The sequence below is a fragment of the Sebastes umbrosus genome, chromosome 11, assembly GCF_015220745.1.
Source record: "Sebastes umbrosus isolate fSebUmb1 chromosome 11, fSebUmb1.pri, whole genome shotgun sequence".
Classification (NCBI taxonomy): Eukaryota; Metazoa; Chordata; class Actinopteri; order Perciformes; family Sebastidae; genus Sebastes; species Sebastes umbrosus.
Window position 1 is genome coordinate 25,165,117 of NC_051279.1, and position 16,529 is coordinate 25,181,645.

Below are 16,529 nucleotides of genomic sequence, written 5' to 3' on the forward strand. Positions count from 1 at the left end.
TGTGAATCCATAATTCATGAGTAGTTTGTAATATTATATATGCAATATATAATATATCTATGTATATGTAATATAATATATATATAATATTATAAATATATAATACTAAATTTATTATATATAATATTACATATATTATATATATAATATATGTAATATTATATATACTGTATATATACTATATATATAGTTATATATACTGTATAAATACAGTATATATAGTTATATATATATATTGTGTATATACTGTATATACAGCTCTGAAAAAAATTAAGAGACCACTTCAAAATTATCAGTTTCTCTTGTTTTAATATTTATTGGTATGTGTTTGAGTAAAATGAACATTTTTGTTTTATTCTATAAACTACTGACAACATTTCTATATATATATAACTATATATACAGTATATATACAGTATATATATGTGTATATATATATATATATATATACACATATATATACATACAGTATATATACAGTATATATACAGTATATATAGTACCTAAAACAATCCACCACGGTTCTGTTCTTTTTTTCCCCGCGGAGTGAGTCCTCTGTTGCTCTGTTTGATACACCATCTTTGTCCATTCTCATCAGCTCCTCCGCGCAGCCTCCCTGCATCCCAGCCAGAGCATCACTGCGCACCGACAGAGACGCCCTGTCAGCGGACATATGAGGTCTTCATCCCCGGGACCAGCGGCTGGTTTTCGGTGATTCTTCTCTCCCCGTGGCTTCTCTATGGATGTGAACTGAGAGCGGGCCGGTAGTCAGTCGGTGTCGTCCTCCTCTCCTCTCCTCCATCTCTCTGCTGTCCTCGCCGCTCCGCTCCGTCAGGACCGCATCCTGACACAACCACACAAAATGGCGGACATCATCGAGCTGGGACCCGCCTACGGTGAGAGACAGGCCCTCTCTGCTTCACCTCTCTGCTTCACCTCTCTGCTGCTCCACGGCCAAATAACTCCTCGAAAATACCACGAGTGTCCTTTCATCACGGTGTTATGTTATTGTATCTTCACTATAACAGGTGTATGAGACTAAAATGTCCTGTGTCATCTCCTCTGGTTGTCTACACACCCAGTTAATGAAGCGTTATCATGACCGTTAGAACCGTTATCATGACCGTTAATGAAGCGTTATCATGACCGTTAGAACCGTTATCATGACCGTTAATGAAGCGTTATCATGACCGTTAGAACCGTTATCATGACCGTTAATGAAGCGTTATCATGACCGTTAGAACCGTTATCATGACCGTTAATGAAGCGTTATCATGACCGTTAGAACCGTTATCATGACCGTTAATGAAGCGTTATCATGACTGTTAGAACCGTTATCATGACCGTTAATGAAGCATTATCATGACCGTTAATGAAGCGTTATCATGACCGTTAGAACCGTTATCATGACCGTTAGAACCGTTATCATGACCGTTAGAACCGTTATCATGACCGTTATTGTGTTCTAATACTATACATGAGATGTGTCTGAGGCCAGCTGTCAGTCATCCTGTTGCTGACTGGACTAAACCAGTTTAAAGGTGATTATTCATCAGACAGGTTGATAGCATAAAAAAAACACATCAGCCATTTTGTCATTTAATCAACAAACACAAAGACAAGATGGCGTGTCGTGTTTACAGTGGAGCTTTATTACAAATACAATGATGTAATGAATGTGACAATGAATATAAAGATAACATCCTCCGACAGACGCCTCGAGCAGGGCGGCTGCTCCTCATGCGCCTCATCAGGGTGCGTGCGCGTGCCAGTCGGGGTGGATATCGGGGGTGACGTCATGACTGTACCCGCCGCTGGTTTATAGGGACAAAGATACCCGACGTACCTGAACTACTACCCTCACATCCTTTACTGCAGTCACAGTACTAATACTACACCATAACAATACTCTCTTACAGTAAAAGTACTAATACCACAATGTACAAATACTCTGTTACAGTAAAAGTACTAATACCACAATGTACAAATACTCTGTTACAGTAATAGTACTAATACCACAGTGTAAAATTTTTTTAAAATGATTAATAAAATATGTGAAAAATATCCTTAAATTTAAAATAAAACTGAAAATTGTCAGAAAATTGTGGGAAAAAAGTGAAAAATATCAATTATTAAAAGGAAAAACGTCAAATGTTTTTACCTGAAAAAAAACTTTAACTTTATTTGTTTTCCATATAAATTTCAGATCGAGCTAATGTGTAGAAATTAGAACAACAGATAACCTTTCTTTTTCATTATCAATTAATATGCTGATTATTTATTTGATAAATTTATCAATCATTTGGCCTATTCATTGTCAGAAAAAAGCAAACAAAAACAAAAGAAGTCCTTCTCAGTTTTACAGAGTCGTCAAGCGTCAACAGTCCAGAGAGATTCTTTAGTTTACTGAGATATAAACAGAAAAACCTCACAACTGAGCAATTAACTCATGTTTGGCATTTTTGCTTGAATTATTATTGATTATCAAACATTTTTTTGCAGATTGATTTTCTGTCGATCGACCAATCGTTTCAGCTTCATCAGAAAAGAGCTGTTTTGATGTTGAGTAAAATGGCGTGTTTTAGTGCATCGCTGGCTCTCAGTACTTCATGTGGTGAATTTAAGTTGTTGCTGCAGATCAGAAACTAGTTGATCCTGAATGTAGCTCAGCTCAGTGGACTGTTAAAGCCTCACAGCCCAGTGTGTCTGCGTGTGTGTGTGTGTGTTTGTGTGTGTGTGTGTGTGTGTGTGTGTGTGTGTGTGTGTGTGTTGATAGGCAACGAGCTCAGCTGCTTTCAGCTCTTTCCAAAACATGACATCATCTGATGGGGTCTGAATGAACAGCGACAACAACAGGAAGGAGGATTTTTAGGACTCTGGTTGTGATTAATGAACGTTCTGACATGTTCATAATATTTTATAATAATTAACTGTGATAATGAAGTCAGATGTGATTAATGTGGATCAGTGTCACAGCAGTATTACAACTGGCAACGATTGTTTTCATAAATTAATCGGTCTATTATTGTCTTGATGGACTAGTCTATAACTATAATGTCTGACTGTAGTAAAAAAGAATGGACATAGAAGAAGATTTCTTTCAGCAAATTACATTTGAAAAAGTGTTGGTCGTTACATTGGAGGACCAGACAGTTATGTTTTACATCAGATATTCTATTTAAATGCAGTTTCTCCAACAGAGAGTAGAGCTGGGACGATTCACCTATCTCCTGATTCGTTACTATCACGATACTTGGGCGCCGATTCGATATGTATTGCGATTTTTAAGTACTGCGATTCAATAATAAGATTTATTGTGATTTTTGTTGACGTTTTTTAACACTAGACCATGGGAAAAAGTTGAATCCTACACTTCTAGGGACTTTTACTTTGGAAAATATCTAAATTAATACAGTAAAAATTTTGATTTTCAGCATGTATGTAGTCAGAGATGTCCTGAAGTCAAATATATCAGTCAATTATTTATTAAATTTTTTCCAGCAACCCAAAAATCAAAGAATAAAGACATTTCCCTCACAAATTAGTGGTATTTTCTTTTTAATTTATAAGGGACATGTAATGTTTTATACTTCTGGTGAATATAATCCAATCAACCTAATTTCCATATATGTATTTTGTATATACAGTTCCCTTTGTTAACACCTTATTTTGAAAACCAGACGTAGTCACACGTGTATACTTCCTCTATAGTCTCCAAGGTCATCTCTAGCTCTCCCGTCAGCTCCGTTCTCTTTATACATCCATGGTCAGCTCCGTCGGGGCCGTTTGAATGCATTTAACATAAATGACCCTCCAACGTTTTCTACTTTATCATTTCGGGTCGCTGCGGTTTCTTTTGTTGACGGATACGGAACGGATATGACCTATGATGATAGCGATTGTCTTCAAGTCCGTTTATCGTGAGAAGATGCTCAGAAATGTCTCGGCAGATACGCTAATCTGTGTGTGTGTGTGTGTCCTCGCGGGACAGATCAGGACAACAATACTCCTCTGTACACAACAAACAAAGACCTCCACTAACTCCTCCTCTTCCTCCTCCTCTCTCCCCTTCTCCTCCTCTCCTTCTACCCCTCTCTCCTCCTCCTCTTCCTCCTACTCTCTCCCCTCCTCCTCCTCCTCTTCTTCTCCTCTCTCCTCCTCTTCCTCCTCCTCCTCTTCTCTCCTCTCCTCCTCCTCCCCCCCTCCTCCCCTCCTCCCCCCCCCCTCCTCCCGCCCCTCCTCTCTGCGTCCCTTTTCCCCCTCCTCTTCTTCCTCCTCTTCCTCTTCCTCCTTCTCATCTCCTCTCCTCTCTCCCCTCCTCTCTCCTCCTCTCTCCACCCCTCCTCCTCTTCCTCCGCCTCTCTCCTCCTTCACTCTCCTCCTCCTCGTCCTTCCCCTCCTCTCTCCTCCCCCTCCTCTTCCTCCTCCTCCTCCTCTCTCCTCTCTCCTCCTCCTCTCATCCTTCTCTCTCCTCCTCCTCGCCCTCCTCTCTCCTCTTCCTCTTCCTCCTCCTCTCCCCTTCCTCCTTCTCTCTCCTCCTCCTCCTCCTCCTCCTCCTCTCCTCTCTTCCTCCTCCTCATCCTCCTCTCTCCTCCTTCTCTCTCCTCCTCCTCGCCCTCCTCTCTCTTCCCCTCCTCTTCGTCCTCCTCTCCTCTTCCTCCTCCTCTTCATCCTCCTCCTGCTGCTCCATGATCTTGCTGTTTTTAACGATGATGTCACAGCATGCTCTGACATCACTATGTCAAAAGATTGATTTCATCATCACTGACTCAGCGAGGAGACCCTTCCTCACATCTCTTCCACCCTCCACCAACCACAGGGTTGTGGTGGCTGCTATCTAGTTGTATTATGGGAAATGTAGTTTCTCCTGTTTTTAATCATCTCACTGTGAACTCTGGTGGATCGTCGTCCTCCATGTTTGTTTTTACTTTCTACGTTTTTGCATCTCCTGAGTGCACTCCCTACTAATCGGATCTTCTAATTGTGGCTCTCACAGTTTGGTCCATAAAAGATGTTAAAGAAAGTGAATTAGGCTATTATTATTAAAATATTTTTTTAGTAAATTATTATTGATAAAGAAACTGACTCCTGTTCATTTTAAGTATTTTTTAAAAGATCATTAAATAATCAGAATTGTTGCTGATTATGTTTTTGTAAATCAATGATTAATAACGATTAATGGTTTCAGTTCTGACGTGTCCTCTGTCTCTGTGTCTCAGCCATGTCTCCGGTCCTGGCGGGCTTCCTGGGAGCTGGTGTTCTGGTTCTGGTCGTGGTGGTTCTGGTTCTGCTCTGGTCTTTCTGTCAGCGCCGTTACCTGCGCATCTCTGGACGCTACAAGCTGCACGGGGACCGTTACTGCGACGCTGAAGACCCCCCCTACAAGTTCATCCACATGTTGAAGGGCATCAGCATTTATCCAGAATCTCTCAGCAGCAGCAAGAGAATCGTCCGAGGCATCCGGCGCGTGGACCGCTCCGACCGTGACGGAGAGCGCGGCTGCCCCGCCGGCGCCGGCGCAGGGAGGGGCATGGTGTTGGTGGACGCTGAGAACAACATCCTGGATGTCCCGGGGCAGCTGCAGATGAGTCACCTGGTACCCCCCGACGGGCCTGGCCCCGCCCACAGCTTGGCCCGGGTGGAGCGGGCGCTGCCGGTCCGCGCTGACTACTGCTGCCTGGACAGCAGCTCGGCAAGCAGCAGCCAGACCAGCAGCAAGACGGCGTCCCCCTTCACCCCAGCCTGCTCGGAGCCCGAGCCCGAGCCAAGCCTGGGCGCCATAAGCCTTACCGTCGACTACAACTTCCCCAAGAAGGCCCTGGTGGTGACCATCGTCGGGGCCCGGGGTCTCCCCGCCATCGACGAGCAGGCGGGCAGCTCGGACCCCTATGTGAAGATGACCATTCTGCCGGAGAAGAAGCACCGCGTCAAGACCCGCGTGCTGAGGAAGACCCTGGACCCGCTGTTCGACGAGACCTTCACCTTCTACGGCGTGGCCTACAGCTCGCTGCCCGAGCTCACCCTGCACTTCCTGGTCCTCAGCTTCGACCGCTTCGCCCGCGATGATGTCATCGGGGAGGCCGTGGTGCCGCTGAAGGGCGTGGACCCGAGCACAGGCCGAGTCCACCTGAGCCAGCAGATCACCAAGAGGAATATGCAGGTGAGTGACGACTGTTAGTTTTAGTTATAATACAGGAGCTTCAAATCACTCCTCCGTTTTATTTCTACGTTATTTTGGACAAAAACATCTGACTAATGAAAAAATGAGTCATTACTGGAAGATTATTTTCTAAAGTTTCATATAGACCCCCCCTCAGTTAGTAACCATGATGAGGTATTTAGTGGGCGGAGCGTTAATTGGAGGAAGAATTATTCTCTGAACACGTTAGTTAATGCTGGCTAGCAAGTATTGTTGGCTTGTTTTTTTATCAATGGCTGAAGAAAATACTAGTTTCTCTCAATATGTACTGTCACTCACTCTCCAGGATCACGAGTGTCAGTTGAGAAAGTTAACGTTAACCAATGAGACCAGATTAGCCGACCCCTACACCGCTGGACCTCAACTCAACAACGCTACCTCTTGACAAGTAACCTCGCCAGTGCTACTTTTGGCTGAGTTTTCTCTTCCATTCTCCAGTAAACTTGCGGCGGCGACACGCTTTGAGTTCAGGCTGGTGCAAGCCAAGGGTAGAGTACGAGCAGGGAGTCATCTGATTGTTTCTTTCCAAGCGCACCGCAAGGCAGTGATTGTAAGACATTTTTACAGGATTACAGCAGCTACAGATGACGGCTCTTTTCCAGTCCTTTTTCAGAGCTCATAAGTAATGGACCGCTGTCGGGGCGTGAAGACCATTTCAACCAATAAAACAAATAGTGTATACTGGATAACGTCGTCAAACCCGCCTTTAACTATCCTTCAGTAAAGTCAGTCAAAAAGAGAGTCGTACAATATCGTCGAAGAGTTTCAGAGATGGAAAGAAAGGGTTGCTTATAGTTTAGCCTTCTGCTAACCGCAGCCAATGGCTCACTTCTTCTTTATCCTTTCTTCGTCTTCTTCTCCTTTCTTAGCCTCCAGTCTTTCCTTTGTTTAGCCTCCAGCTAACACCCTGATGTCAACATGACGTCAACACTAAAGGGTCTATACAGCTGCAGCCAACAGTTATTATTGATGACAATCTAACATAATCAATTGATTTATTTTTCAATTAATTGATTGTTTAGTGTCCAAACTGATGCTACATAAGTAAATGTTTACGTCTCAGAGACTGTTTTTCATAGGAAGCTGGAACTAATTTAATAATTTTAAGCCAAATCACATATTCAGATTGAAAACACTCCTCTATGTGTTAGTGTTTCCTGCTGTTGTCCAGACTGCTGTCAGCTGCTGTTTGTCTCAGTGTCTTTATCAGGTTAAAGTTGTGAACATGTTATTGTTGTCTCACTCTGACGCCATCACGGTGAAATGTGCTGATCAACTGTTTGTGCCAGCAGTGACATCATCTGTGACATCAGAGGGTTTAAATTGTTAATGAAAAACACGGGGGCTTTTCGTAGTGGCCAAACGGCGGTACTGCAACTTCCGTGTCCGGAGGACTTGTAACAGACCTCTATTCACTCTGTTTGATAGACAAGCTGCAACAACTGTGATGATGTATTTATTATTATATGATCTGCAGTGTGATGTGATGGAGAGCAGGTTATGTTGAAGTCTGAATGTGTTTTGTGTTTTCAGTGTGAGAGTCGTGGCGAGCTGCTGGCGTCTCTGTCCTACCAGCCGGTGTCTCATCGTCTAAGCGTGGTCGTCCTGAAGGCTCGACATCTCCCCAAGATGGACATCACCGGCCTGTCTGCAAGTAAGTCAGTTGGATATACAATTAACACATTGACTTTATTGTCCCAGAGAGGAAACTTGTCTCACAGCAGCTAAAACATAAACATGAAACATAAAAATGTGACTTTTTTCTGCGTGTCTTCCGTCTATTTTCTGACATTTTTCTAACTTTTTCCAGCCATTTTCTCTTTTTTTCTAAAGCACTGCAAATAATGTAAAATGATAACAAAAACATTAAAAAAAGATTTTAAAAATAACTGTCAAACCACCAGCTCCTCTATCACCTGCAGGCAGTCTTTTTTCTGACTTTTTATCTGATATTTTCTTTTTACTTTTTTGACTTTATCAGAATTTTTTTTTTCTTTTCTAGAACACTGCAAATATTGTAAAATTATAACAAAAGCATTAAGCTCCTCTATCACCTGCAGAGTCAGTTGAACAGCCTGCTGGCTAAAACACTGCAAATAATGTAGATAGTCAGATAGTGATAACAAAGGCATTAAAAAAAAAAGATTAAAACATTTTTTAAAACTTTTTTCAGATAAAGGTGAGGAATAGACAGGACTGTTATGTACACAAGTAGTGAAAGAAATAAGTGTATATATAAATATTATATAAACATATATATAAAAAGCCCCAATAACCAACAATAAAATAAGAAATATAATAAAATGTCTAAATACAAGAAGTCAAGTGCTCTTTAAGTGTGATTGTTCACACTAATAGTGCAAAGAAGTAAATACTGGATGATATACATGGGCTGGATTGTTATGTACAGGATGTACAGAAGTTCTTCATAAATATCACCGTTGTTGTTTTGTCTTTATTTCCTCCTCAGATCCGTACGTGAAGGTGAACGTCTTCTACGGACGTAAGCGCATCGCCAAGAAGAAGACCCACGTGAAGAAGTGCACGCTGAACCCGGTCTTCAACGAGTCTTTCATTTATGACATCCCGCCCGAGCTGCTGCCCGAGATCTCCGTGGAGTTCCTGGTGGTCGACTTCGACCGGACCACCAAGAATGAGGTTCTGGGCCGCCTGCTGCTCGGCCTCCACAGCCCGGCGCCCTCCGGCGCCTCCCACTGGAGGGAGGTCTGCGAAAACCCCCGCCGGCAGATCTCCAAATGGCATAACCTGTGCGAGTACTGAGGGAGGAACGCCAGAAACCAGCTGACACCACCAACCGGCTGGGACTCCACCAGTGAACACCACTGGGAGATAAAGACTCAGTGTACAGCACACACACACATACACACACATACACATTGTTGTGATCATAGTTAAACACTGACCCTGTTCACACCTGGTATTAACATGCGTGTCCATTGACCACCTGGGTTTCACTTCCCCGCTCAAATAAACTCGTATATTGTTTCTAATGTCGTGTTCACACCAAAAGTAAAGCGAATTTTCGCCTCACTTTACTCATGCGAGTTTGGACTGCCGGTATCATTTGTGTTTATTCACTCTTGATGCTCCGGAGAGGAGGAGGAGCTTGTCTCCATAGATACCAACAACTTTTCTTTCCTCCATTTCCTCCATCAACCATGGAAGAAATAACCACTGTTGCTGCTTTGTACATATCCCAGATATGTCAGAAAACCAAACGCCATCATGTCTGGGTTCATAACATCACCCGCCAGCGAGCTGTATTCACATACAGAGTCATTGCACTGACTGTATCTAGCAGTCACACATCGCTACTGAGGTATGAACCCAAAATAAACAGATTGAGCTGTGATTTAATATCAATAAACAGATCAAAATGATGCTGAAATAACTACATAATGATGCTGATTAGGAAAAAGTCTGAATTCATGCTGTCCCAGGTCTGTCTGCAGGACGACAAGCAAACAACTGTTAAAATGCTTGTTTTCTGAATGGAGTTTGGATGGATCAGTGCCAGGTTATGCAGCTGCTCCATCAACAATCAACATAAAGTCATCTAAGCATAAATACGGAAGCGACGTTGTTGTTTCTACCATAGACAGTCTGTGGTTTCTACACCGAGTTTGGTCCGGTCTCTGTACAGATATGATGTTCTATCGTAGCTCTGGGTGACCAGACACATACAAGATTTATTTCCTCCATTTCTGATTCAACAACATCCGGAAATCAGTGACGACAATAGGATGATCTCAACACTGAGAGGCTTTCACCACACAGCGGCACGCACATTTCTCGGTCGAGTTGAAATATTTCAAGTCCCGCGAATTGACGCAAATTTTGCATGTTCGCATCGCGTCATTTGATTTATGTCTATTCGCCTCTTTGCATTGACTTTGTATGTAATCGCTCCGCGCGAAAGGTTCGCTTCACTCTTGGTGTGAATGCGCCATAACAGCGGGAGGCAGAAATGCACTTCCTGTGCCTAGTCTGTCAGAAATTAAAAGAGGAAGAAATCACAACAATACAGATTGGGTCTATTCCCTGGAGTGTTCCAGATGTTTGACGCACTCGTGATGTTTCTCTCTCTGGGCAAGACGTCAGACAACATCAGTCCTGATCATAACTACCAAATATTTATTCATTTTCAGAATTTTAAACGTTTAAATGCCAGTTTGTCTACATAAGGCCACTATTGTTTTTTATGGAAAAACTAGGGCCGTCAATTGATGAAAATATTTAATCGTGATTAATCCCTAATTAATCACACATTTTTTTATCTGTTCAAAATGCACCTTAAAGGGAGATTTGTCAAGTATTTAATACTCTTATCAACATGGGTGTGGACAAATATGCTTTATGCAAATTATGTATATATTTATTATTGGAAATCAATTAACAAAACAAAACAATGACCCATATTGTCCAGAAACCCTCACAGGTACTGCATTTAGCATAAACAATATGCTCAAATCATAACATGGCAAACTGCAGCCCAACAGGCAACAACAGCTGTCAGTGTGTCAGTGTGCTGACTTGACTATGACTTGCCCCAAACTGCATGTCTGTAAAGGGGAGACTCGTGGGTACCCATAGAACCCATTTTCATTCACATATCTTGAGGTCAGAGGTCAATACACCCTTTTGAAAATGGACATGACAGTTTTTCCGCCAAAATTTAGCGTAAGTTTGGAGCGTTATTCAATGCAGCCCAGACCACCTCCGAATGTGGCCTGAGCGGATCTCAATGCGCCTTGACTGCATTCACACCTGTACTTGTGATTGGATCACCCAGGATGTTAACACAAGGTGTGAACAGAGCCCCTCTCTCTCTCTCTCTCTACTATCTCTCTCTACCACCACGACATCCGCTCAGAAAACTCCTGCAGTTCTTTGAACAAAAGAAAACAACGTGTTTTTAAAAGAGAAACCATGAGTCCATCTCTCAGACTGTCCTCATGTCTCCTGGCTGTCCATGTGTGTTGACGGGGGAAAGGAATGCTCTAATATGATTTAAAAAATTAAAAAAGAAGATTCCCCTCTTGCTGTTGTTGTCATGCAGTTCATCGCATGTCTGTCCGAAGAGAAAAAAAACAAAAAATAAACTCCAAATGAAGAACTGCTGACATCACACTGACTGATTGACAGGAAGATGATTTAAATACTCACTAACACTGCATATAACTAATATATCCAAGTATAAGTACTCCTCAGTAGGACCCAATAAGAAGTGCTACGACCCTCCCACGTCTCGCTCCTGATACTCGACCACATGATGACATGTTTGGGTTGTTGTAGTCGGCAGCATGCTCCCTGCCTCTGGAAGAAGACGCCCTTGTCGGTCCTGGAGGACGTGATCTCTCGTTTCCTTGTGGATTTACAAACCGAGGTTTCCTGACTGAAGACGACTGTAGATGATCATAACTCAGCTTTCAAGCAGACTGAGAGACGATGTAAAATACTTGTTTGTAACATGAATGATATTTAATTTACAAAATCCTCAAGATTCTCTGCAGGAAGCAGCTGTGTTGGGCTCATTCACACCTGTTAACTTCACTTCATTATCTCATTATTACCAGGACTCCATCACCACGTGTTACCTCCAGATAATGAGATGTTACAATCTTCATATTTAAGACATTACTTTATCAAAATAACTAAATCAAGTCCTCAAGATGTCGCTCTAGTTAAACCAAACATGTGTTATCTTAAGATAATGAAGTCTCCATTAGGGTTGCAAACAGGGACTGACATTAACTTGTTTCACTTCCTGCCACTGTGGCAGACAAGTATTTTTTTCGTCTGCCACTTTTTAAATCTCTAAAAATGAAGGAATAACGTTTTAGATCTGATGTCATTCAATGTTTGATATATTTTACATGAAAAACATATACATGATAAATAACAGTGTTTGAATTACACCGTAGCTTCCGGGGGAGCCCTATTTTGGGGGAGACAGGGTACTGTACACAGTACTGTACTGTACTTTGCTATTGTCATCTATAGTGGTTATTTGCATAAAAACACAATTCAAATGATTATGATTATGTGCAACTGCATGTTATTATCATAAAGTGGGCATGTATGTAAAGAGACTCGTGGGTACCCAGAGAACCCATTTTCATTCACATATCTGGAGGTCAGAGGTCAAGGGACCCCTTTGAAAATGTAGCGTAAGTTCAGAGCGTTATTTAACCTCCTTCATGACAAGCTAGTATGACATTCTAGTTTCATATGACACCAGTATCTTCACTAGCTTTAAAACTGAGCCGCTACAACCTAAATATCACAAGTTGCGTAAATGCGTTAAAGAAATTAGTGGCGTTAAACAAATTTGTGTTATTATCTCGTTAACTTGTACCACCCCTTTGCAGCCCTGGTGTTGATGTTAACTGGTCTGAACCATCACAACTTCCCCTCTCTCTGTCTTCACTCTCTTTGTCCTCTAACTAACCAGCTGTGAACGTTTCCCTGCAGAGACGATTCAATCGGCCAGCTGGTGGCGCTGCTGCAGTTGTTTTCACTTCATCTGTTTTATAAAGCCCAGTGGATATTTGTCCAAAGTGAGGTTGATATTTTGTTATTTGGGTAACGGTCAGTTCTGTCCAACATGTCTAAGTTAGTCCACCCTAAATCTGCTCATCAGCTCGCTAACAGTAATAACCGAAGAACTAAATATCACTTTGAAGCCACAGCCAGCCGATAAAAACATCTTTTATTCCCAACAAAGAAGAATAAAGTGAACATAAACAGTGAGCTGCTGTGAGCCGACTGACTGACTGACTGTAGATTTGTACAGATGTGAAGATGTTTGCTGGTTTCCTTCCTGTCTGATGTCCTCGGAGCTTCAGTGTGTTTGAGCGCCCCCTGCTGTAGACCTGGATGCTAACCTCCGTCTTAGGTTTGTTAACACTAATTGGACGTGCAAATAAAAAAAAAAACAAGTTAGCCATGAACGCCTCGTCTCACGTCTCATTTCTTTAACAAGTTATTCATAATTTTATGTTTCTCTTTTGTCTCTATACTGTTAATTTACTGCATTTTAACAAATAAAATATGATATTAGTGCCTTAATGTACTAATACCAGATTGTAAAAATACTCTTTTACAGTAGAAGTACTAGTACCACACTGTAGAATTAAATATGTGAATACTGTTAATTTACTCCATTTTAACAAATAAAATATATCATTAGTGTCTTTGATAAATTTAACAAAAGAATTCTCTGTTCATCATAATTACAATTCTAAGACCAGTGATGGAAATCAAGTACTATACTGAAGTACAATTGTGAACTACTATACTTGAGTATTTCCATTTTCTGCTACTTTATACTTCTACTCCACTACAACTCAGAGGTAAATATTGTACTTTTTACTGCACTACAATTATCTGACTGTTACAGTAAAAGTACTAACACCACTGTTAAAATACTCTTTTACAGTAAAAGTACTAATACCACACTGTAAAAATACCCTGTTACAGTAAAAGTACTAATACCACACTGTAAAAATACTGTTGTTACAGTAAGAGTACTAATACCAGACTGTAAAATACTCTGTTACAGTAAAATACTAATACCACACTGTAGAAATACTCTGTTACAGTAAAAGTACTAATACCACAGTGTAAAAATACTCTGTTACAGTAAAAAAAACTAATACCACAGTGTAAAATTACTGTTGTTACAGTAAAAGTACTAATACCAAACCATTAAAAATACTCTGTTACAGTAAGAGTACTAATACCAGACTGTAAAATACTCTGTTACATTAAAATACTAATACCACACTATAGAAATACTCTGTTACAGTAAAAGTACTAACACCAGTGTAAAAATACTCTGTTACAGTAAAAGTACTAATAACAAACTGTGAAAATACTTTGTTATATTAGAGACTAAAACGCTCAAGTAATCTGTAATGTGTGATCTGCACCAGCTCTTAATTTGAAAAGCTTCACTCACTTCCTGGCTCAGGAGACATTTGATGCCAGCGTTTGACCAGCAGGTGTCACCAGGTGGACTGAACACTAATGCCACACTGTAAAAATACTCTACTACACTAAAAGTACCAATACCACACTGTAAAATTACTCTGTTACAGTAAACAAACTAATACCAAAGTGTAAAAATACTCTGTTACAGTAAAAGTACTAATACCACAGTGTAAAAATTACTCTGTTACAGTAAACATACTAATACCACACTGTAAAATTACTCTGTTACAGTAAATGTACTAATACCAGTGTAAAATTACTCTGTTAGAGTAAACAAACTAATACCAAAGTGTAAAAATACTCTGTTACAGTAAAAGTACTAATACCACAGTGTAAAAATTACTGTTACAGTAAAAGTACTAATACCACAGTGTAAAAATACTCTACTACACTAAAAGTACCAATACCACACTGTAAAATTACTCTGTTACAGTAAACAAACTAATACCAAAGTGTAAAAATACTCTGTTACAGTAAAAGTACTAATACCACAGTGTAAAAATTACTCTGTTACAGTAAACATACTAATACCACACTGTAAAATTACTCTGTTACAGTAAATGTACTAATACCAGTGTAAAATTACTCTGTTACAGTAAACAAACTAATACCAAAGTGTAAAAATACTCTGTTACAGTAAAAGTACTAATACCACAGTGTAAAAATTACTCTGTTACAGTAAAAGTACTAATACCACAGTGTAAAAATACTCTACTACACTAAAAGTACCAATACCACACTGTAAAATTACTCTGTTACAGTAAACAAACTAATACCAAAGTGTAAAAATACTCTGTTACAGTAAAAGTACTAATACCACAGTGTAAAAATTACTCTGTTACAGTAAACGTACTAATACCACACTGTAAAATTACTCTGTTACAGTAAACGTACTAATACCACAGTGTAAAAATACTCTGTTACAGTAAACGTACTAATACCACAGTGAAAAAATACTCTACTACACTAAAAGTACCAATACCACACTGTAAAATTACTCTGTTACAGTAAACAAACTAATACCAAAGTGTAAAAATACTCTGTTACAGTAAAAGTACTAATACCACAGTGTAAAAATTACTCTGTTACAGTAAACGTACTAATACCACACTGTAAAATTACTCTGTTACAGTAAACGTACTAATACCACAGTGTAAAAATACTCTGTTACAGTAAACGTACTAATACCACAGTGAAAAAATACTCTGTTACAGTAAAAGTACTAATACCACAGTGAAAAAATACTCTGTTACAGTAAAAGTACTAATACCACAGTGTAAAAATACTCTACTACACTAAAAGTACCAATACCACAGTGTAAAATTACTCTGTTACAGTAAACAAACTAATACCAAAGTGTAAAAATACTCTGTTACAGTAAAATAACTAATACCACAGTGTAAAAATACTCTACTACACTAAAAGTACCAATACCACACTGTAAAATTACTCTGTTACAGTAAACGTACTAATACCACACTGTAAAAATACTCTACTACACTAAAAGTACCAATACCACACTGTAAAAATACTCTGTTACAGTAAAAGTACTAGAATTACAGAGTGTCAAGGTTTACTACATACTGCAGCTGCTCTTACAAAGAACGTACCGTAGCATGCAGTATGCATACAATTAGAACAAAATACTTTATCATAACATTGACCTTTGACCCTCTTGCTCATATATCTGCTGTGCAGAGGATTGTGGGTCAGAAGAGCTAGAACAGTGTGCTGGCTTCATACCGCAGAATGAGACCGGATACAGTGCAACATCCTGGTATTTCTGAAGTACTGCATTTGACATACTATGTATTGGGACATACTAAAGCTTTTTCTGGGATACTAAATACTATAGTAGTTGGTCAGGACCAACAAGTCCCAAGTAGAGAACTTGTCCCAAGTCAGTACCAACAAGTCCCAAGTCAGAACTAATAAGTCTCAAGTCAGGACCAATAAGTCCCAAATCAGGACCAATATGTCTCAAGTAGAGAACATGTCCCAAGTCAGTACCAACATGTCCCAAGTCAGAACTAACAAGTCTCAAGTCAGGATCATTATGTCTCAAGTCAGGACCAACAAGTCCCAAATCAGGACCAACAAGTCCCAAGTCAGGACCAACAAGTCCCATGTCAGGACCAATATGTTTCAAGTCCAAAAACAAGTCTCAAGTCAGGACCAACAAGTCTTAAATCAGGACCAACAATTTCCAAGTCAGGACCAATATGTCCCAAGTCAGAACCAACAAGTCTCAAGTCAATACTTGTGACTTGATAGTAGTAGATAACTTGACTGTTGAAGGATTTAGTGTTTTCTA

General features: G+C 40.3%; 1 protein-coding gene across 1 annotated transcript; it reads left to right on the forward strand.

Annotated features, from left to right (window-relative positions):
* The first annotated feature begins 758 nt into the window (after window positions 1-758).
* On the forward strand, window positions 759-9,205 carry syt11b (synaptotagmin XIb). The gene is made up of 4 exons (XM_037783621.1): window positions 759-896; window positions 5,220-6,160; window positions 7,733-7,853; window positions 8,670-9,205. The coding sequence occupies exons 1-4, from the start codon at window positions 863-865 to the stop codon at window positions 8,978-8,980; spliced, it is 1,407 nt and encodes a 468-aa protein (XP_037639549.1). The 5' UTR covers window positions 759-862; the 3' UTR covers window positions 8,981-9,205.
* Window positions 9,206-16,529: the final 7,324 nt, after the last annotated feature.

Bases quoted from the DNA above. Each gene is read 5' to 3' on its own strand.
- syt11b (XM_037783621.1), top strand. From the start codon at position 863: ATGGCGGACATCATCGAGCTGGGACCCGCCTACG. The intron at 6,161-7,732 runs GTGAGTGACGAC...TTGTGTTTTCAG, and splicing joins TCACCAAGAGGAATATGCAG to TGTGAGAGTCGTGGCGAGCT. The intron at 7,854-8,669 runs GTAAGTCAGTTG...TTTCCTCCTCAG, and splicing joins CATCACCGGCCTGTCTGCAA to ATCCGTACGTGAAGGTGAAC.